The sequence below is a fragment of the Silurus meridionalis genome, chromosome 2, assembly GCF_014805685.1.
Source record: "Silurus meridionalis isolate SWU-2019-XX chromosome 2, ASM1480568v1, whole genome shotgun sequence".
Lineage (NCBI taxonomy): Eukaryota > Metazoa > Chordata > Actinopteri > Siluriformes > Siluridae > Silurus > Silurus meridionalis.
In genome coordinates, this window is record NC_060885.1 from 14,730,450 (window position 1) to 14,751,506 (window position 21,057).

The 21,057-nt window shown below is 36.6% G+C and overlaps 3 protein-coding genes across 8 annotated transcripts in view; 1 reads left to right on the top strand and 2 right to left on the bottom strand.

Moving 5' to 3' along the window:
• si:dkey-192p21.6 (uncharacterized protein LOC565246 homolog) overlaps nucleotides 1–5,373 on the bottom strand; it is a 31,792-nt gene extending 26,419 nt beyond the window's left edge. For 2 of the 6 annotated variants that reach the window (XM_046871459.1, XM_046871425.1), the window contains exon 1: nucleotides 440–534. Coding sequence is in view for 2 of the 6 variants with exons in the window: in XM_046871415.1 (XP_046727371.1) it covers nucleotides 440–518 (79 nt within the window). In the remaining 4 variants the exon portion in view is untranslated. Of the gene's footprint in view, nucleotides 1–416; nucleotides 535–5,213 lie in introns of those variants that run through there. The other 4 variants (XM_046871415.1, XM_046871405.1, XM_046871451.1 and 1 more) reach the window with 3 other exon arrangements.
• pcbd1 (pterin-4 alpha-carbinolamine dehydratase/dimerization cofactor of hepatocyte nuclear factor 1 alpha) lies at nucleotides 2,022–5,051 on the top strand. Its single transcript, XM_046871481.1, has 4 exons — nucleotides 2,022–2,136; nucleotides 4,111–4,242; nucleotides 4,388–4,468; nucleotides 4,583–5,051. The coding sequence occupies exons 1-4, from the start codon at nucleotides 2,134–2,136 to the stop codon at nucleotides 4,673–4,675; spliced, it is 309 nt and encodes a 102-aa protein (XP_046727437.1). The 5' UTR covers nucleotides 2,022–2,133; the 3' UTR covers nucleotides 4,676–5,051.
• Nucleotides 5,374–5,499: 126 nt separating the features above from the next.
• On the bottom strand, nucleotides 5,500–19,877 carry sgpl1 (sphingosine-1-phosphate lyase 1). The gene is given in 15 exon segments (XM_046871391.1): nucleotides 5,500–7,422; nucleotides 8,668–8,788; nucleotides 8,889–9,035; nucleotides 9,134–9,372; nucleotides 9,534–9,680; nucleotides 9,816–9,914; nucleotides 10,002–10,110; nucleotides 10,593–10,681; nucleotides 11,801–11,929; nucleotides 12,084–12,163; nucleotides 12,830–12,910; nucleotides 12,913–12,976; nucleotides 13,873–13,940; nucleotides 15,345–15,510; nucleotides 19,325–19,877. Coding segments are annotated over 15 exon segments (1,716 nt in total). The 5' UTR covers nucleotides 19,337–19,877; the 3' UTR covers nucleotides 5,500–7,257.
• Nucleotides 19,878–21,057: the final 1,180 nt, after the last annotated feature.

Below are 21,057 nucleotides of genomic sequence, written 5' to 3' on the forward strand. Positions count from 1 at the left end.
ACAATATGTACCATCATAGAACTACTGACTGACTGAATAAAAAAAAATGTATTTCCCATAATATTAGGGAAATTGTTGTTATTATTAGAAATATAGCAGAAATTCTAGACAACTAATAATACAAAATCAAATAGGTTTTCATCATTTTATTGAAATAAAAGATATGTTCTAGCCTTTCTTAATGCACAAAAAAGGAGCAGTTTACCGGACTAACACAACTTCACAAAACATGGTGCATTCATAGAACATATTTTTTTCACACTCATAAATTTCTTGGTGCTGTGATAAAAACGAGTCACTAGTAAAAACATATAGCACTCTAGGACAGCCATAAAGGCTTACAAAGCACTGAAACGACAGAACAATTAAAATGTCACAAATAATTCAGTTTCTAATTCCTAAATGTCAACACTTACTCTAGTAGTAAACTGTATGCTACCTGTATTCATGGTCATCTCACATTGTCCTATTGTGAGAAGAATAATGCAGAAAATATGTCTTAGCATGGAGAGCTCCATAATCAGTTGCTTCCCAACAGATCTATTTTATTACAGGCTACAGAAGATATAAACAAAGAGTTCAAAGAGCACAGAAAGGTGTTGGAAATTTCCCATGGTGGTTATGGCACTGTTTCAATCATTTCTGATTTTAAACATGGCTGCCAACTCCCATGCTTTCAGCATATGACTCATGCTTTCAAATTCTGTTTTACTATAGCATCAACCAAACACACATGAAAATACTGGGCCAGGAGTTTGTACTTGTCAGAACCCACCTATCACTCTATTCAGATATTTTACAAATTAATAAAAAGATTTGCAAAGGTTTAATGCTTAAGATTCAGAGCTACTAATAAAGACTTCTAATCATCATCTGCTCCATTGCATTGATTGAGTATCATGTAGACTTTGTACACTTAACAAAACAAATGTGAGTCTTATAAATTAACAAATGGCCTTCCTTCCTTACACCACCGCACTGCTACACTGTCAAAATACAGACATTTCTTTACAAAATTTATGACAATGTAAATTAAATTCAAGATTTTAGAATTCATGCTTTTATTAGAGGGACATCGCATGTAGGACGTTTTGGGGACAAGGTGAGAGAGGTGTGATTGAGATGGTTTGGACATGTGCAGAGGAGGAACCAAGGAGGAGGTTTTTGGATGTAGTGATGGAAGACATGCAGGTAGTTGGTTTGAAAGAGGCAGATATAGAGGACGGGGGGGGGGGGTGTATGGAGACAGATGATACGCTGTGGCGACACCTAATTGGAGCAGTACAGTGGGAAAAAAGTTATATTAACATTATTATTTATAAGAAATAAGTTGGTAAATGAAGGCCTGCTGCCATTGGCTTGCTCGTTAAGGATACACTTAGGGATAAACCTGTAGGGACGAACTTCTGAGGCTGAAATTGATATTTTTATTCTACTGTATATATCTCTTTAACACTGTCTATTGTTAAAAGTGCTATGCAAACAAAAAAAAAAATAAGCCGACATTATGAAAAGGAAAACTTGTCTATAGGAATGAGAAGGCATGCATTGCTCTCTGGTTTCTAGTACTTGTTTCAATGTAATCCAAATATCGGCATTTTGGAGGAAGATCTTATTTTAAATTCAAGCCAAAGAGCTAAATGTGCCCTCTCCAAGATGGCGGCATCATGGACGTGTCTAGCTTTAATTCACAGAGGCCCCTACGACTCTGTCCTAATTAATGACTGTTTATAAAGCGCCGTTTTTTGAATACTTGACAGTCGGACCAAAACCTACACATGGCTGCGGGTTTTTTTCTTCCAGGTCCATTAAGTAGATTTCAGTTGGTTTGCACGGATAATGCACCCGCTACGCTTCATCCGCACTGCCTGTGGGGGGCGGAGTCTTCACGGCGTCACTGCACGGCTCTGCAGCTGGATAGCAGGCTACTGCTAATTGTGCTTAACTCAACCCCCTGCTGTACAGTTTGGAGATGGGTGGCCAATGGACATGCGAGACTGCCTGTAAATATGAGATACTGGCCAATCGCAACGCAGAAGGCGGTGCTTAAGGAACGGCAGGTTATGGGGTTGTGTTTAATTCAGAGCAGGAGACACGAGGAGGTAGAAGGGCAGTATTCCTCTGAGAACAAACATGGTGAGTACAGTGGCCAGACTTACAATGCTACAGCTTTGATTAATATATTTAGCCATAATTCTCCCAATACGCGCACTTTATAGTAAGGCTGAAAAGTTAAAATGGGTTCCACCTGTTGCTGCTCCTGTTTCTTAGAGCGGCTGTACATGCAGAATGTATTTAATGTACGTCTCTATACGCAGAAGGTTTTCCAGTCTGTGTGTCACGATATTAAAATTTTGTGTACTTTTTTCCACGAGCTGTATGTACATTATACTGACTCGTGTCAGCTGCTGGACGCCGGAAAGACTTGTTGCTAAGAGACGGATGATTGATTGATTGATTGATTGATTGATTGATTGATTGATTGATGTGTGACGGCGTTATCAGCTTCATTGTTTCGCAGTTTGCTGTCACGAAAGTGCTGATGTCACTCATGAACACTCAGAGCTGCACAGTCGACATCAAATACAGAGAAAATGCTACTGATCTGCCGTTACACGCTGTTTATCCAATCATTATTTATTTCATGCAATAAATCATGATGCATCAATGCATTTTTTTCTATAAAAATATGTCAGTGGCTTGATTTGGATACACAAGATTATATCTTAGGTTTGTCCCTTTAAACGTGTCATTTACTTCCGATAAAATGTACTGCTTTTTTTTAATGGAAACTTAATATTGTAGGTTTGGTATATAATATGGGTAAATATTCAGAAACCTTTTTTTGCATTTTGTTTTTACAATAATCTTTTTTGTTGTACCCTTGGAAAATAGGATTAACTGGTATACTCATATGACTCATATAAGGCATTTAAAAGGAAAGGGTTATATAACTCAATGACCTCTAATGAAACACGGGGAAAACATGGCAAAAGCTCTTAAAACTGGAGTCATCATTGCATCCAGATGTGCTCCACTGCAACCAATCACAGAGCTCCTTTCTGAAACGTCCCCCTGCCAAATGACTGTAACTCTTGCACTGCTGTTAAAGTCTGAGTAAAAGGTGTAGTAATGCAAATATAGATAGATAAATCTAAAGTAATCGCAAAGGGAAATTGTAATGTTACAGCAGCCAGTTCATAGACACAACCAAGTACAAGCAACAACGTGTAAAACAATAATAAGACTAAGTTAAAATTACAAAAATCACAATAAAATTATTATTTTAAAAACCATGATACACTGTTTAGTGCATTCAGGTAGGAACCAGTGAACTGCATATTGAGGTGCAGTAATGAGATGAATCGTTGCAAAATAATACTATACTGGTTCTATGTACATGATGATTATACATACAAATGGGAATTTAACAGTAAATATAGGGCACCCATATCACTGCCATCACGTAGAAAACCAAAGAGACCAGATTAAAGTGTGTTGATGGGATTTGAACAGATTAGCTAGCTAGCAATATTTTGCTATAATACAGGTGGCGTTGCATCGCCACAGTTTTGCAGTCCCAGGTTAGCACTGGGATTTTTACCCATTGATGTCCTAAATGTCAATGGGAATTTCCTTGAGGTTCTATGGTGTCCTGGTTTATTTTTTGGTTAGGTGGACTGGCTAAGAGTAGTTGCCCATAATATGATTGTGTGAATGTGTAACATGGTGGCCTGAGATAGACTGGTATTCCTATTGTTCCCAGGTTCTGGATCCACATCAAGTCTGTTGATATAGAAGATAAAGCGGTTACTTAAGAAGGATGAATGAAAATGTATAAGAACAAAAGTTCTTATACAGAACGGTTTGCAGAAGATAATGGGATTCTTCTTGGAAAAATGAAACCAAACAAACAAAAAATAAACATGTTTTGTGCTAGAGCATATGAGCTCTGAGGTTTTCAGACATCAACATGACACTGATACATAAGGAAATACATAAAAATGTTATTAGTAGTCATTCGGTAGTCTTGGTGTATCTAAGTCTTTTCACAAGGGCATGAGGAACTAACTAAAGCAAAGCTGTAATGTGTCTGTTGTAACTATACAGGCTGGAAAGATTCAGGCTCTGACATTGGAGGAGAGGGAGCAGCTCCTCCCTATGCTCCACAACTCGCAGTGGTCTGAAGTAGTGAGCAGGGATGCCCTTTACAAGGAGTTTGTTTTCAAAGACTTTAATCAGGTGAGCGTTCACATAACATTAGTTATTATTGTTATTACTAGTTATTATTTATCATCTTATTTCATTGAGCACAGTAAGAGTGCTGCATGTAAAACATCACACCAATGGCATCATTTTTATTAATGTGAATGACATTCCTTCTTAGGCCTTTGGGTTCATGTCTAGAGTAGCACTACAGGCTGAGAAAATGGACCATCATCCAGAGTGGTTCAATGTTTACAATAAGGTACATGAGAACTATTAAATAAAGCATTTTGCACATGTGTTTTAAACTATTAAAAAAATATTCATTTCATAGATTGCCATTACTATCACCCCTCACTGATATTCTTTTTCCCAGGTTCATATTACTCTCAGCACACATGAGTGTGGAGGACTGTCTAAGCGTGACATTACTCTTGCTACTTTCATTGATCAAGTCTCAGTGTTGTGAGGACAAGTCTCTCTCTGTTCCGCAGAAACAAATCAGACACCTTATGCCTCGCACTGCTGGTTTTCACATACAAATCAAACCCGAATTGAAAATCTTTGATTGCCTGTTACACGGAAAATATTAATAAAACCACAGGATGCATTATCTGTAAATTAATAATGCTATGATGATAATGGAGCTTTTTGTGCAGGATGGCTACATCTTATAGCTGAAACCCAGCATCATCTCTGTCCTGGAAAAAGTATTGTGCCTTTATTTTCTATTCAGTATGCACCAGGTATTGCTGTCCTTACAAACTCAACTTACATGTTTCTCATCCACTGTGATGTTTAAACCCACAATTATTACTGAAATAAAGCAGAGATTTTGTCTGTCATTCAGAGTTTATGCTGCAAATCTGCACACACTACACCATTTTATTTAAACATTAATATTAAGCACAACAGATTATATGAGAGAACAATAAAGTTTGAGTTATTCCCTGGGGTCTCCCCAATATATATATAAAACACATCATATTTTATGCAATATATCTTACCTTTTGGTTAAAATTTCTCTAATACAATTGCATTTCCATCAGCTCAGCTCCGCTCGTCATTCAGTCTACCCTGGACTCTGTCCCAAGTCAACAAGTGCACACATGCATTTTAATGTGATCTATGAACGCAGATCAACAGCTCATACTAATGCTTTCTGCTCTATAATAGGAGACTAAGGGTGGGTGGTATGACAAACATATAAACACTCTTCATTATGATGCACACGCTGACCCAAACATTTTTCTTTTTACTTTTTCAACACTCAGGAAATTATTGCAGTCAGAATAATTTTTCAAATACAGTTTTATTTTTTGCAAGAACAGGCTAGTATGGTATGTGGACATGGTATAGTGTGAAAAAGGCGCTCTCCCTGAGGCTGATCTAACCTCTGCACTAGTAATAGAGCCTGCATACACTTAAAACAAAGATCATCGGTTACCGAAAATCAGAACCATGATGGTCAATTTATACTCCCACTTTGAAAAATGAAGGTGCCTCATATTTTAGTGAGTAATATTGCTGGGCTCACTGCCTTTAAAATGCATCAGTGGGAGGCCAAGGGACAACTGCTTTATATGATATATGAAAATATCATTTATATATGAAAATAAGATTTAAAAATATTTAATATATTACATTTAATTGATGTTTCCCCATTAACAGTTAAACCTAAATGTTAGTATGATGTCAAGAACAGCTGTAGACATGTGACAAAAATGTGAAAACAACAAAACAAGTACACAAAAATAATAATTGCATTATTGAAATATGAGACCCTATATTAGTGAAGCATAATGTAAAAACACACATAGTGGTCACAAAACATTATGAATACGTACAGAATTAAACAGCCAATGAGGTCTACAGTCATGATCTAGTGGTACCATGTCATTATTTCACTACTGCTCCATTTCCCTTTTACACAGTTCAGGAACTTAAACAACATAATTGGTTATTAAACATGTATCCTCTTGGGATACAAAAAAATAAAATAAAGTAAATAAAATATAAAATTGCTCCCAGAATTTATAAGGGTAAAAAAATCCCAATCAGAACCACCTCCAAAAGAGTTTAAATAATCAAGTTGGAACAAATTCTGAGGTAGACACAATTTTAAGGGCTGGATTTATCGCAGAAATTCTAGTAAATCGAGTTCAGTTTTTTTTTTTTACTTCTAATTTGTTTTCAGCATTGATGTAAATTAATCATTTTAACAATATATTGGATTAGAAACTTAACATTGAAAAAACTGAAAAAAGCTGTTTTGTTATTCAGGTATACCTGAAAAGTATTTCAAGTTTTAGTGGAGTATTTTAGAAATACTTATTAAAAGAAAAACTAAAATGGTGCTTGGTCCATTTTCATGTTACTCACCCAGATGGACAAAGTTGGACAGTTATCTGAATTTGATCAGCATCAGCACAATGAACAGATTTGAAATTAAAAGTTTCATAATTTAATATATGGTACTGGTTTGCTTGCATTAGGCCACTATCTATACAAACTGTACTCTGAAATGTGAACTGTGATATTTTGAGGGAGGTCTGAAGATATTAGTTTGCAATTTGTACTAAATGTTTAAAAAAAAGAAAAAGAGATTTACTAAATTCTGTTATTTTTTCCTAAATCTCACAGAATGATTTGAGCACCCTGAAAGTTTGGCTGGAGAATTGACCTCCAACAATGTGAAATACATGACAAGTGTCAAAACCCATATAACAGAAAAACACATTTTGCTAGGGGGGAGAAAAAAAAAAAAAATAATAAAAATAAAATAAAATAAAATAAAAAGGCCCTGACCCTTCTGCACTGACGTTGATACCACAGCTATTATGGACAAGTTTATTGACAGAAAATTACCTTGAAGGAAATGCCCAACATAAATTGGTGTTATATGGCTTGTGCGTTAACTACAAATAAGTAAATGTGTGATTGAAATGACGGACCAAAAAAAAAAAAAAAAAAAAATATACGGCCAGTATGTAAATGTAATAAGCAGCTTTTGGGCAGCTGCAGGCACAGATCCCAGCAATCATGCAAGACTCAGTAGGTTGTAGAGTTCCCATTTATGTGGTTCTTCTTGCTGGTGTAATGTTTTTTTTGGACGTATTTAACTTCAGTGCTGTAGAGGCAGTCCAGGAAGCCGCATGATACCTCTGTCACCATTGACCGATCAGGGATGGACTGGGCCATGCCATAGATTGCTCCCTAAACACAGATTTTAATTTGTGTTCAATACAAAATAGAAAACATGCCATATTTTATCAATGATAATTAATTAAGGAATTAAACACAATAATGTGTGCTGTTAAAGGTTAATAATCTATGCATCATAAAATTGTTTAGTTCCTCCTTATACCACAGTAATATTCTGACAGTAAACACGTTTGATTTAAAAATCAACACATTTTTTGCTTTTTACATGTAATGACATGGTACATGAGTGAATTCTTGTTATCAGTTACATTATATGGCCAAATGATTGTAAACACCTGACCATCACACCCATATATGCGTTCTCCGAAGCGTTACTACAAATTCAATTGTGTATGTCTTTTTTTATGCCTTAGTATAAAAATTTTCCTTCATTAGAACCAAGAGGCTTAAACCAGCATGACTTTGCTCTCGTGCACAGAGCCATGCCCAAAAAATAATGCTTGCTTAGTTTAAAATGAAGGAAGATCTTCGATAAACCATGGCTGAATGGCCAAATCCCCACAGCCATGTAAAAAAGTAAAAAATACTGGAAAGCCAATCTAGAAGAATGAAGTTTATCCCAGCAGGGGGAAAACTCAATTTGGAATGAGATGTTCAGTATACACATATGGGTGTGATTGTCGGGTGCACTTTGGACTGTTGGTCATATACTGTATGCTGTAACAGCTATGAACAGATGTTGCCTCACCAGCCTCTCTTTTATCTCCAGCTTTTAAAATGACAAACAGAAAATGTGTCTTGTCATGCTGATGACAAAAGACCTGCAATGGCCTCCATCCATATATATGGCATAAGAGTCACAATTTTACCAAACAATTAGTCAAAGTATTTATGTGGTATCCCTGTGTAAGCTGCGATTATAGAAGGAGTATTTGAACACGCACAAAAATATAAACAGAGGAACTTCTCTCAGACTTGTGCTGCAAAAATTCTTAATCAGCCAGAAACAAAAATTTGACAGCTCTTTGTGATGCAAAATAAGACAATGAAGCCCAATTTAGCTAGTCAACCGAGTGAAAAATATTTGCTGCACCATTGCCCTTCAATTATTCAACACCATCTGGTATTTCTTTCATTCTTAAACTGGAAACAAGCTATTTTAATAGCAGATTCTAGTCATTTTACTCTAGAATCAGTTATACTTTGCATTCTATCAGAATCATTGGATGATTTTGTGTCTAAAATAAACCACAATACTATTTGTTAAATGCGAATAAACATGATGTTTAAACTCACCATTCCAGTGGTCTTCTCCTTTGGGTTCTGCATGATTATTGCTACTTCTTCCTTTACATCTTTGATGAACTCCTGTGCAACACCAGGTTGTGTGTGCAGCATAGTTACACAAATATGGATGCTGTGAACAGACATACAGAGGTAAGATTTACACAAAAAAGCAAGTTTGTTAGCCTCACAAACATGAACATTACTCAAAGAGGTTATACAAGTAGCTTTACCTAGATGGGAACTGGAGAGTATTGAGATTCCATCCCTTTGATGTGAGTGCATTGGATAGACGGAAAATATCAAATACATCGGAGCCCAAGGCCACTACTGAGACTTCTGGGTTTCCGAACACAAACAGTCCCTCCACTTTGCAGATGCTAACAATGAAAAGCAGTGCAAAATCAGTGTCTTCATTATTATACTGATGATGCAGTGATCCTAGGATGAAACATGTGCTTTGTTCTATCTGCCTTACCCTGCTGCAATGATGCGGGCTGTTTGAACAACCTTTTTGGTGGCCTCCACGTAGCCACTCTCTCCCATATGCATCATGGTGGCCCAGCAGGCAGCGATGATACCACCAGGCCGAGAACCAGCTACTGAGGGAGATGCATAAATTCCTCCCTGCCAATCAGGGGCTACAAAGTACTGATAGTGGCGATATTTCTTGTCTCTGTAGATCACCACTGAGGAGCCTTTAGGTGCATAACCGTACTGTAAAAAAATGTATAAAAAATTATATTTACTAGCATGTAAGGCAAAGAAAAAAATATGCCGATAATCATTAACTTGGATGATGGTATTAATTTCTTATTTTGCTTATGTAAATGGCTTACATTCTATAACTTTATACACACACGTTTTTAATTTCTGACCTTATGCGTATCTGCCGAAATGCTTGTGACGCTTTTAACTCGGAAGTCAAATGGATCCAGCTTAAACCCAGCCTTTTCCATGAACACTATAAGGAAGCCACCTAAGCAGGCATCCACATGTAAGGGAATGTTGTACTTTTCTGCCAACTAAAAAAAAAAAAAAGGATTAATAATTAATTCACAAACCTGTGTGTGACCTCTAATAATCATTAAATATTGATGTGATGAGCTGGTCACATTGCAAATATGAAGCAATATCTTTAAGTCAGACACATTTTTTACCTTTCCTACTTCCACAATGGGGTCTATGATCCCATGAGGAAACTGAGGAGCAGAGCACACTAGCATGGCTGTGTTCTTAGAGATGGCTCTCTTCATGGCCTAGGTTGAAATCAAGCAAAAATAATCAAATGATTATTGATCATAAACACATTGAAGCCTATCTGTGTATCAAACTTCATATCGTACCTTCACATCGACTTTCATGGTCTTCTTATCCAAAGGTATATGAATCAGTTTCATTCCAAAGTAGTGTGCTGCCTTGTCAAATGCTGCATGGGCACTTACTGGTGCAATTCTTCAAAAAGGACAATTAGCACAACATAGATTTAGGTAGGAAAAAAACATTTTACTTTCTCAGAGTCTGAATTTGTATTTTTATAAATCAACATGTTTGACAAGGCACTATTTGTGTGGCTGCCTGGGAAATGTGTCAGATGTAGTTGTGGGTGAATTTTGGAAAATAGCCAAAAACCTACTTGACACCTATACTAGATTGAACAGTTAACAACAGAACAGAACAATAAACTAATAATATCACCAAAGGGATTCCCCCAGGCTGCTACACAATTATAGAACAAACATGACTTTTTTTTAAATTACTTTTAAAAAATTTCTTATGCAGGGTCAAAAAAAAAAAAAAAACCATTATATATATATATATATATATATATATATATATATATATATATATATATATATATATATATATATATATATAATATGTTTTTTTTTTTTAAATCAGATATCAGATTGTCTATGACAAAAGAAAACACATACATCTCTGGATATTTGATTCCTCGCTCATAAGCCAAATCTCTGTATGCCTTACAGGCCATCAAAATGCTCTCAGTTCCACCAGAGGTGACCTAGATAAACACAAACAAACCAGGAAAAGGGAGATTTATTATTTCACATGGCATGGCATTCAATAGTTTTATATTTTTTGAAATGGGCATATTTTAGAGGAATAACCTTGAAATCTGTTGATTTTGAAAGTGAGAGTTAAAATGTTCATACATATGCTAATTTGTGTACTAGGGGCTGTCTTTCCAATTCTAAATATTTGACTGAAAATTTCTGCCTCAAGATTAACAGGATTAACTCATATTGCTCCCATTTTCAGCCATCCTCCTGCTTTGGATGAATGGTTTTTGGTATTTATTTTTTTCCCACTTTTTAGTTGTTTTTGTGTTTAGCCTATTCCATTACTAAATTAGGGCTCACACAGAAACCTGGAAAAAAAGGTCAATATTTTCACTTTGATAAAATCCAGTAAATTGTCTAGACCATATCTATCAGTATCAGTATTGACCAGAGTTTCGAGTCAGTAAAAAACACACTTTCAGGAGACCTAAAATCAGGAAACATTGACCTTTCACAGAACTGCAAATGGATATAAACAGATACCAATATTACAGTAAAGGCATTACCGTAGTTACTATGAAAGCAACCAAGCACTACTTAAGAGTTAACACCTTAACTCTGGACGGTCACTTAGACTCTGAAATGCACAGCACAGTGTCACTTTATACCACACTACACTGCACATGGACACTTAAAGGACAATCACACTAAATCACTTTCATATGTACTCTGTCAATATCTGCCATACTCATTCATGTATATACATGTATTTTTCTATACTTTATACTTTTTTATTTATTTACTTTATTTATTTTTGTTGTTGTTATATTCTATTTCTTTTTTCATCTTTAAATGTTGGACAGTCGAAGGAGCATTTTACTGCACGTCGTACTCTGTATGTATGTGTATGTGACAAATAAAATTAGAATTTGAGAATAGAAAAAAAATGAGTAATTGATCCAAAATATGAAACAAATTAAGCAAAAGTTGTCTTTTCAGAGACACTTTAACTGGTTGGTGTTTGAGAATTATTTCGCAACTTCAAGAATATGGAATTGATACTTTGGCTATAAATCAAAAATAGTCTGTGAAGTTTTTTTGGTCATAAGAAATAAGCTTACTGTGCCACATGACTCAGGTCCACCACTGAAGAGAGAACACGTCATCCGCACCACCTCTGCTTCCATCTTTCTAACTCCAGGAAAGATATCTGGGTGGAGGGGATTACTCCAAGCAAACTCACCATACACCTGGAGATAGATAAGAGGCACATGTTCAAAATACTCCAATGTTACTTATAAATTCAGTGTTAAAGCTTTAACAACCTGGGACATCCTGCTCAGACTATGCAATTTAGCAGTCTAAAACCACAAAGGAATCAAAGCATTTTAAACAAGCCAGTACCTTCACTAGAAGATCTGTAAGCTTTTCATCTCCCCAGTAGACTGTGCCTGAAACCTTGCCTTTGGACCACTTTACTTCATCTGAAACAAAAGAACATGTTCATAGTCATTTGCAAGCAACCACTGAGTGATCTATAGAGTCACTAAGAAAGTATTGGTAAAAAGAATATACAATTTTTGAACACAAAGAAATTGTGTTTAAGAAAATAATTTTCATTTAGTGACATGCAACATAAAGCGCACAAACACATACAACAATAAATACAAATGTATATAAAAAAAATTCAGTTGTATACTTTGCAATTAAAGCAGGTTTTTAACATCTTTATGTCAGATTTGAAGTGATCCCAATAAAATCTTAAATTCTCAACCGGTGACCATGTTACACCATGTGGTTTCATGTCATATCATAAAAAGAAGATCTTCATGTGAAGGTTATGCTTATGTTATCAATAAGTCTGACCTTTGCTTGTGCATTAAATAGGTTTGCACAAACAAACATTCTTTGAAGTGAGGATATTTGTTTTTATATTTCACTGTGCCATCCTCTTCAATGTGGTTTTTCGATGAGCACTTTCACATTCTACGATTTGAATAAAAAAGCATTTCTGGCATTTATGAACAGTGAATTATATAATGATGTTTGATTGTTGTTTGTAGCTCTACAGTGTAAACCTGGCTTAAAGGTACTATGCACTTATCCATATTTTGCAAACAGCCCAACATGGTATGTGTGAAGTCACTCACTCAGTGTCTGGTATTGTTTGATGCTGTCTAGGACTTGTTTCTGTGTAAGGCCCTGTGCTGGGAGGTGCTTTGCGTAGCTCATTCCTTCTTCAGTGTGCAGAGGCTCATTGACATGTCATCCAGAGCCTTGTTCAGCTGGTTCTGAATCTTTAAAAGAGCAGAAAAAAAAAAAATCAATCTACCCACAGTACGGATTCATTCAAAGAAGACAATAACTTTGTGTAATTAATGTTCAATATATGGTCAAAAAAGAATTCACACCCATATGTGCTTGTTTTCCGTACTGTTGCCTCAAAGTTGAAGCACACAATTGTCTAGAATGTATCTGCAGTATTACAAATTTCCCTTTCACAAAAAAAAAAAAAAAAAAAAAGATGCTCAACACCGAGAATGACAATGTTGCAAGGTTGAAGTAAATGAATTGGTATGCCTTTGGTATTAACTGGAATGGCGATAGTTGCCAGTAGTTTTTATCTAAAATCAGTGACTGACCTCAGTAGTACTCTTTTTGCTAAATGGGCAGAAATGCCAGCAACCACACACACACACACACAAAAAAAGTCTTTGCGAAGAAGTGCTTATTGTTATAGTAGCAAAGGGGCTACAAACAGGCACATGTGGGTATTATAATCAGGAATCCACCTACTTTTGACCATTAAGTCTATTACCATGATGACCATTAAGGAATTATGCAGCAAAACAAAAAACAAAAAAACAAAACAAAAAAGAACTTGCACCAAATTAAACATTCTTGGTTATTCTATTCTATTATAATAATACAGTTTAACTTATATGTGATGCGGTAATTACAGTCTGTTTTCTACTAAAACATTTCATAACATGTATTCTAATAAAACTTAGTAGACACAATATTTTGAAGCAGCTGATGACCCAGATTACTTGCAGATACCACAGTTTCATGCTTAAAACCGTGTCAAAAAGCGCTAAGACTGATGAGGGTGAGTCACAATGTGATAGAGAAACAGCAAGTTAAACCTCTTTTAGGGAAGCATTCAAAAAAAGGAGAACCACAAAACACTTACTGATGTGCCAACAAATGGGATTTTTCTGATGATTCGAAAACACTGCTTCTTGGTTCTAGACATCAGACCTGCAGACAAACAGCAGAACATGTGACATTTTTTAGGAATATGCTTCAACACAAAAAACCTGCTGTAATGAAGGTTTATTATTTACATTACTTGGCCTGAATATCTGTATACAGATATAAATCTAGTGTTGTAGTAAAAAAAAAAAAGATTTATTTTATTTATATATGTTTAAAAGTATTTAATGAAGTTAGTGTCCTGCTGTACTATTGTGCGTCACTACTTAAAAAATGTACACTACATTGGCAAAAGTATTCGCCTTCACATGCAAATGAACTTGAATACTATTCGATTCTTAATCCATAGGGTTTAATATGATGTTGGCCCACCCTTTGCAGCTATAACAGCTTAAACTCGTCTGATAAAGGCTTTCCACAAGGTTTAAGAGTGTGTTAATGGAAATTTTTGACCATTTATCCAGAAGTGCATTTGTGAGGTCAGACACTGGTGTTGGACTAGAAGGCCTGGAACTAAGGGGCTAAACCCACATCCTAAAAAACAGACCCACATCATAATCCCCACTACACCAAACTTTACACTTGGCACAATACAGTCAGACAAGTGCAGTTCTCCTGGCAACCACCAAACCAAGACTAGTCCATCAGATTGCCAGACAGTGAAGAGTGATTTGTCACTCCAGAGAACATGTCTCCACTGCACTAGAGTGAAGAAGCGGCGTGCTTTACACCACCGCATCCGATGCATTACATTGCACTTGGTGATGTAAGGCTTGGATGCAGCTGCTCGACCATGGAAACCCATTCCATGAACCTCTCGATGTTCTTAAGCTACTCTGAAAGTCACATTAAGTTTGGAGGTCTGTAGCTATTGACTGCAGAAAGTTGTCGGCCTCTGTGCACTGTGCATCTCAGCACCCGCTGACCTGCTCTGTGATTTTACATGGCCTAACACTTCGTGGCTGAGTTGCTGTCATCCCCAATCGCTTCCATTTTGGTATAATAGCACTAACAGTTAACTGTGAAATATTTAATAGCGATGAAATTTCATGACTGGACTTATTGCACAGGTACCATCCCATCATGGTACCATGCTGGAATTTACAGAGCTCCATAGAGAACCATGGAAGTGATTGGACCACCTGAATTCAATGATTTGGATGGGTGAGTGAATACTTTTGGCAATACAGTGTATCTGTCAATTAGAGCCTTGTTAAAATGATATTATATAGCATATTGTGATAATTAAAGGAAACAGAAAATTATGCATAATTATATAAATATCGCTTAAATTAAGTGCTGGCTAGAGACTATTTTTTTAATGTCTGTTAAAAGTCTAGACTAGTAAAGAATAAAAATGCTACACTAAATGTTTTAAATTAGCCTTGGAGGCCTTCAGAGACAATTCAACAAGCAAATGACTGAATTGGTTTCAAAAGTTTTACTTACTCTCCCTCTGAAACAGAAATCCTTTGAGCCACACTGCAGCAAGCGTACACACCAATGTTGATGTGATGATCTGCCATGGCTCCAAATCAGCACACAGTGAGTTAATGTATTGCTTAAACTCCTCAAAATACAACAGCATCATCTCCTTATACACCTCCAAAGCACTCTGAGAACAAAATGAGCAATGCAGACTGTTAATACCAATTCAGAGGTACAGCTCTAGAATCGCACATTCAAGCAGGAGTTTTTGAGTCACTCTATATGCAGAATTTTGACTGTTTGACTGTGTCAGGGTGGGTTTCTTCTGGTTCTTGAGTATTCACCTACTGTCTAATACATGTCGGTTGGTTAAGCTAAATTGTTTGTCTATGTGAAATGTGTATGCTAAGGTGTATTGTGATGGGCTGGAATACTATTCATGGTATAATCCTGCCTTACATGCAGTGTTCCTGGGATAATTCCACATTTACATACAACTAACTAGGAGTGCAGAATTTTAAACCAGGGTAGTGGCAGCACATGAGAGGTCAAGAAACCGGTTATTTTAATATGACTATACTTTTTTTATCCAACCCTTTTCATTAGTGGATTGTGTTATATTTATAATTTGTATATCATATAAAAGTATATATAATTTACAAAGACTACATGTGTAAAATAGTAAGAAGATAATCTTAAACCCCTTTTATACAAGCTGTAACAATTGTAGACAGTCCAGTGGAGAATATATATATATATATATATATATATATATATATATATATATATATATATATATATATATATATATATATATATATATACACACACACATACATACATACACACACACACACATACATATATACACATTGTTGTAGGGTCTTTTGTGACCTCTTGGATGAGTCGTCTTTGTGCTCTTGGGTTAATTTTGGTTGGCCGGCCACTCCTGGGAAGGTTCTCCACTGTTCCATGTTTTTGCCATTTGTGAATAATGGCCATTACTGTGGTTTGCTGGAGTCCCAAAGCTTTAGAAATGGCTTTATAACCTTTTCCAGACTGATAGATCTCAATTACTTTCTCTCATTTGTTTCTGCATTTCTTTGGATCTCAGCATGATGTGTAGCTTTTGAGGATCTTTTGGTCTACCTCACTTTGTCAGGCAGGTCCTATTTAAGAGATTTCTTGATTGCAAACAGGTGTGGCAGTAATCAGGCCTGGGTGTGGGTAGAGATATTGAACTCAGGTGTGATAAACCACAGTTTTAACATGTTGTGTTCACTTGTGTTATCCTTTACTTATTTTAATTAGTTTGATGATCTGAAACTTTAAAGTGTGACAAACATGCAAAAAATTTGAAATTAGGAGGGGGGCAAACACTTTCACACCACTGTATACATATACACACACACAAAGAACAAAAAGGCTGCACTTTGTAATTTGCTGTTTTACCCATTTTACACACCTTATGCTAGATAATGCTGGTAGGTTAGGCTGAAGGTTTACCAGATAATATCTTAGATAACCCCACTTTTATAATCAGTCAGCATGTAGTGTTATCTTGAATACACCCTTGAGGTATCTGATCAAATAGGAAGATTAGAAATAATTTGCTTAACAATATCACAATGTATTAAAGGAATGACTTGTTTAGCAGTCTACTGTATTTAAAAGCTACTTCAAGTTCTAGGTACTTGGTGCTATGAATAAACAAACAAAAACACCAGGTATCACCAGGAGACCATGTATCATAACTCAAACTCCTGCTGTTGTTGGTGTTTCTCTGACTGAAACAAAATGTGTGCTGAAGAGGTGCCTCTATACAGATATACAGACTATCACACATTTCTCAATAAAAATACATAAATCAAACATTTTCCCCTTCACACATTACTTTTATTATTAGGATTGTATAAGTGATAATTCATCCTGCAGGTGTTGTAGTGCCTGCGCAAGACCACACCCAGTGAATAGAAGATTCAACTGTGACAAGTTTGACACGGTGAGCCAAGACTAGAAAGCAGTTAATCAGGTCACACAAAAACTGCAACTCTTGAAATGCTGGAATGAACTGCCGTTGTGACTTCAAAACATCTCCAAACATACAAAGGCTACATATGAACAAGGGATTTTACTTTTTTTTTGTAGGTTTAAAATTCATTCCTCACAAAATCGACCTCCTTCATTCTGTAGCCTGTACAGTCAACACAAGACGAGACTGAGATCTTCTATTGTGAAATTTAGCATGCTGGCACACAGCTAGTCACAGAGCAAGTTTTATGGGTTGGGTGTAAAACAATTACTTTAGACACACTTTTGAATAAATACCTAGAAACATGTCCAATACCCAGAAAAGTCACAATTATCTACAGTAACAGAAAAGTGGAAGTTCCAGGTCTTCTTCAGTTCACAAAACAGATCAGTTTAGAAAGTGAAGTGTCATTGGCAATAAACAGGCTAATATTAAGTTATCTTTGTGGGCTAAAGGTAAAGCAGCAGTGTTTTTCAAGACGCTATACATGTGTGATTTGCCTAAGAGGACATTCAACCCTGCAGCAGATACTGAAGATCAAGAATGGGGAAACACTACTGACCTTATCTACTTTGTTATGCTATCTTTTTCATCAGTATATCAATATAACTAATAAAACATATTTACAATAAAATAGCATATATACATATGTGTATATATGATTAAATTGGCAAATAATGTTCTTGCCTTGAATAATGAAGATATTTTAGTTGATTTTAGTTAAAGAAGCTGCTTGAAGAGCCTTGCAAGAAAATCTTTGCTGAGTCCTAAAGGAGATCATATTTCTAGGAAGCCAACAAACAAAACTGTTCATTTAACACCATGTTTTGTTCCTTCCATGTTGCTTGTTGTCTGAACGAGCTAAAATCTCAGGCTTTACGTGCACAAAAACACCCATTTGAAAATACTTCGATTCACACAATAGTGTGCCACTTCATTTCCATATAGGTCCGTTATAGTAGGCATGATTCAGTGACAGAATAAAGCATGGTGAAAACCACTGCATTACATAATAAATCACAAGGGCCTGACTTATTCCGCGAGACTACGAAACGGTGCAGTAAAAGTACATGTGCCCACTGACTCATTGTATACTGGTAATAATAGCACTTCCTGTATGTTTGTGGCATACAAGGGGAGTTTCCTGATGGAGAAGCACACAATGTAATGTTTCAGTGGGAAATTTCCTATACCACACCTGCAGAAATAAATGAGTTGCGAATATAAATATGACAAAACGTCAATAAACTGTGTGATGTTGATATAGTACTGGCAAATCCTGAACCAAATCTATTAGTTTTAACATTCAACGTGGTATTTTGCACACACTAAGGCTTGTAACTCTTTGTATAGAAGAACTCTAAAATATAAAGAAGAAACAGCACTTGGGAAGGTTTTACCCTAAAGGTTACCACTTTAAAAAAAAAAAAAAAAAAGGTGCATCTTTTACCTAGAAATATGTTTATAGTGCACCATCATGTTGTCAATAAAAGAACCATAGCATTTAAAGGTACACTACAGGCACTTCTGAAGGTGCAAAAGTGTTGGCACCCCACTGATATAGCAAACCTACAGTTTTTTTTTTAAAAGGTACACTACAGGCACTTCTGGAGGTGCAAAACTGTTGGCACCCCACTGACATATAGCAAACCTACGTTTTTTCCCCGCTACTTATAATGACATATAGTGAAAAAGAAAGAAAAAAACCGCTCTATCACTGGAGTGATGACATTTTTTTGTTGTTGCTGTGGACGTCTCGTGATTCACTTTGATGAGCTGCAATGTCAGTCACTGACTTAACATCATTTTCACCGCACTGCATAAACTCAACATGTCATTCGTTTGAGTATAAAATTGGACAAGTCAAACGAGGATCAATAACAAATAGTTAGAAGTTGCTGTCAGCACACTCGCTGGTTTAGATGTGGCTTTAAATCTACTGAGGTCATGTGGCTTTAGAGACTCTTACCGAGTAGTCCATGTCGCTGCTGAAGGACGGCCGGATCGGGAGAAAACAGGCGCCGCTGCCGCCCAGGAAGAAATCAGCCGCTTAGCTCTTTTGTTTGCGTTGAATAAAGAGCGACGCTCGATCGCGCAACATAACAATCACGGGCTAGACCTCAGGAAGTGCACGCCGGTGGGTAGAGCCGCTTTGCACTGATCTATAAGCCACACGATTTCCTCCGGCGCGTATGCGCACTCAAAAAAAAATGAGCTGGAGATCGGTGCAGTGCTTCGGGTGAAACCCTGTGGTCGTTTGTGACGTTTTCCCGGAAGACCGCTCGAGCTCTGTTTAGTGATTGGCTGCTTTAATGCTTCACGCTCGCGTGCACGTTCACAGACTCTATATAACCCCGAACACGCTCAGGCTTCAGGATTTCGAGGAGCTTTCGTGTCAACATTCGAGGTCATGTCGAATAATGTCTCATTTATGAGATTAGGTTTTGAGATGAATGCATCTCTGTATATTCCCTGAGCCATGTACAGTATAGTCTTTTATCCCCTCAGCAATAAAACTCGCATCTTCATTTATTTCTAATGACTTTGCTATTGTTTTTAAATATATCGATAACCAAATAACAAAATGTATTGTCTGAGTTGATTATCCTGTAGGTTTATTTGCCCTGCACAATGTGCTACTCCTGCTGCGGACTGGGTTTGTTATTAAGCCTGCTAAGTTCAGTTCTTTTAACCCACTGTTCTCTGTCTGGAATCAGGTTTCTCTCATTTCACCTTTGGTTCTCATCAAAAGATCAGGTTCTGAACAGCAGGCCTGTGGCCTAGCAATGCTGGCATAATTGAGTGGTTTTCTTCAACTGTACCATACTCTGTTCACTATTAAGCCTGTTATATTATCTTGCAATTCCAAGACTGTTAGCTAAATCATTTTTTGTACACCAAAGACTAGTCATAGGACTTTGAATGGTACGTTTATAGCCATATCTAGATTCTTCTGTACTGATAATAGTAGATTAGAGTATAACAGCTGAGAAAAGACATGACTTCTAGGAAGAAGTTATTATATTGCGTAACTTGTGCCATGCACTTCCAGTACCAATTCTTTATAAAAAAGTAGATCGCTCTGTGCGGAGACATCTAGTTCAGGATATAGAGTGACCATCTGCCACTCTGACTTCTACATGCCAGCAAGTGTGATCAATTCAATCTGCTTTGCAGGCCATCCAAAACAACAGAATGAACTCTGCCTTGGGTACCAAGGTCAGTCTTTGGGCCTGCTGTCAACAAGGCCCTGAAGAAAAGAGCACAGGTTTAAAAATCACAAAATCTGTCAACTGCTTTAGTATGCTAACGTCCTTAAAGTTATGTTTTTTTTAGTAAATCCTATGCAGAGAGTTGTACACCCATTCCCCCAGCAGGTGCTTGACCCCCAGCAATCTATCCCCCATTCCAACCTGTGTGGTGGGCCTTAAACAATGCAGACCACCACTAAAGTGTCCCATAGAGAAGGCCTTTGAAGGCCAGGGGGCTGGTGACAGGGCAGGGGCACTGTCTAAAGCCAGAAATATTAATCATTATGCAGGGCCTAAATCAGAGTAGTAGGTTAATGACAGGGTTCCAAAACAGCTCAGCCCCTTATTGACATCAAACCCCAATAATGTTGTTTTTCTGGTCCAAGAATATTTACATTATTTTCAACAAAGACATGATTATATAGGTAGACCGCCTGTGTCCAGAAACATG

Excerpts from the sequence above, each read along its gene's own strand:
- pcbd1 (XM_046871481.1), top strand. Across the intron at positions 4,243-4,387 it reads TTTTCAAAGACTTTAATCAG|GCCTTTGGGTTCATGTCTAG; the intron begins GTGAGCGTTCAC and ends ATTCCTTCTTAG. Across the intron at positions 4,469-4,582 it reads GGTTCAATGTTTACAATAAG|GTTCATATTACTCTCAGCAC; the intron begins GTACATGAGAAC and ends TCTTTTTCCCAG.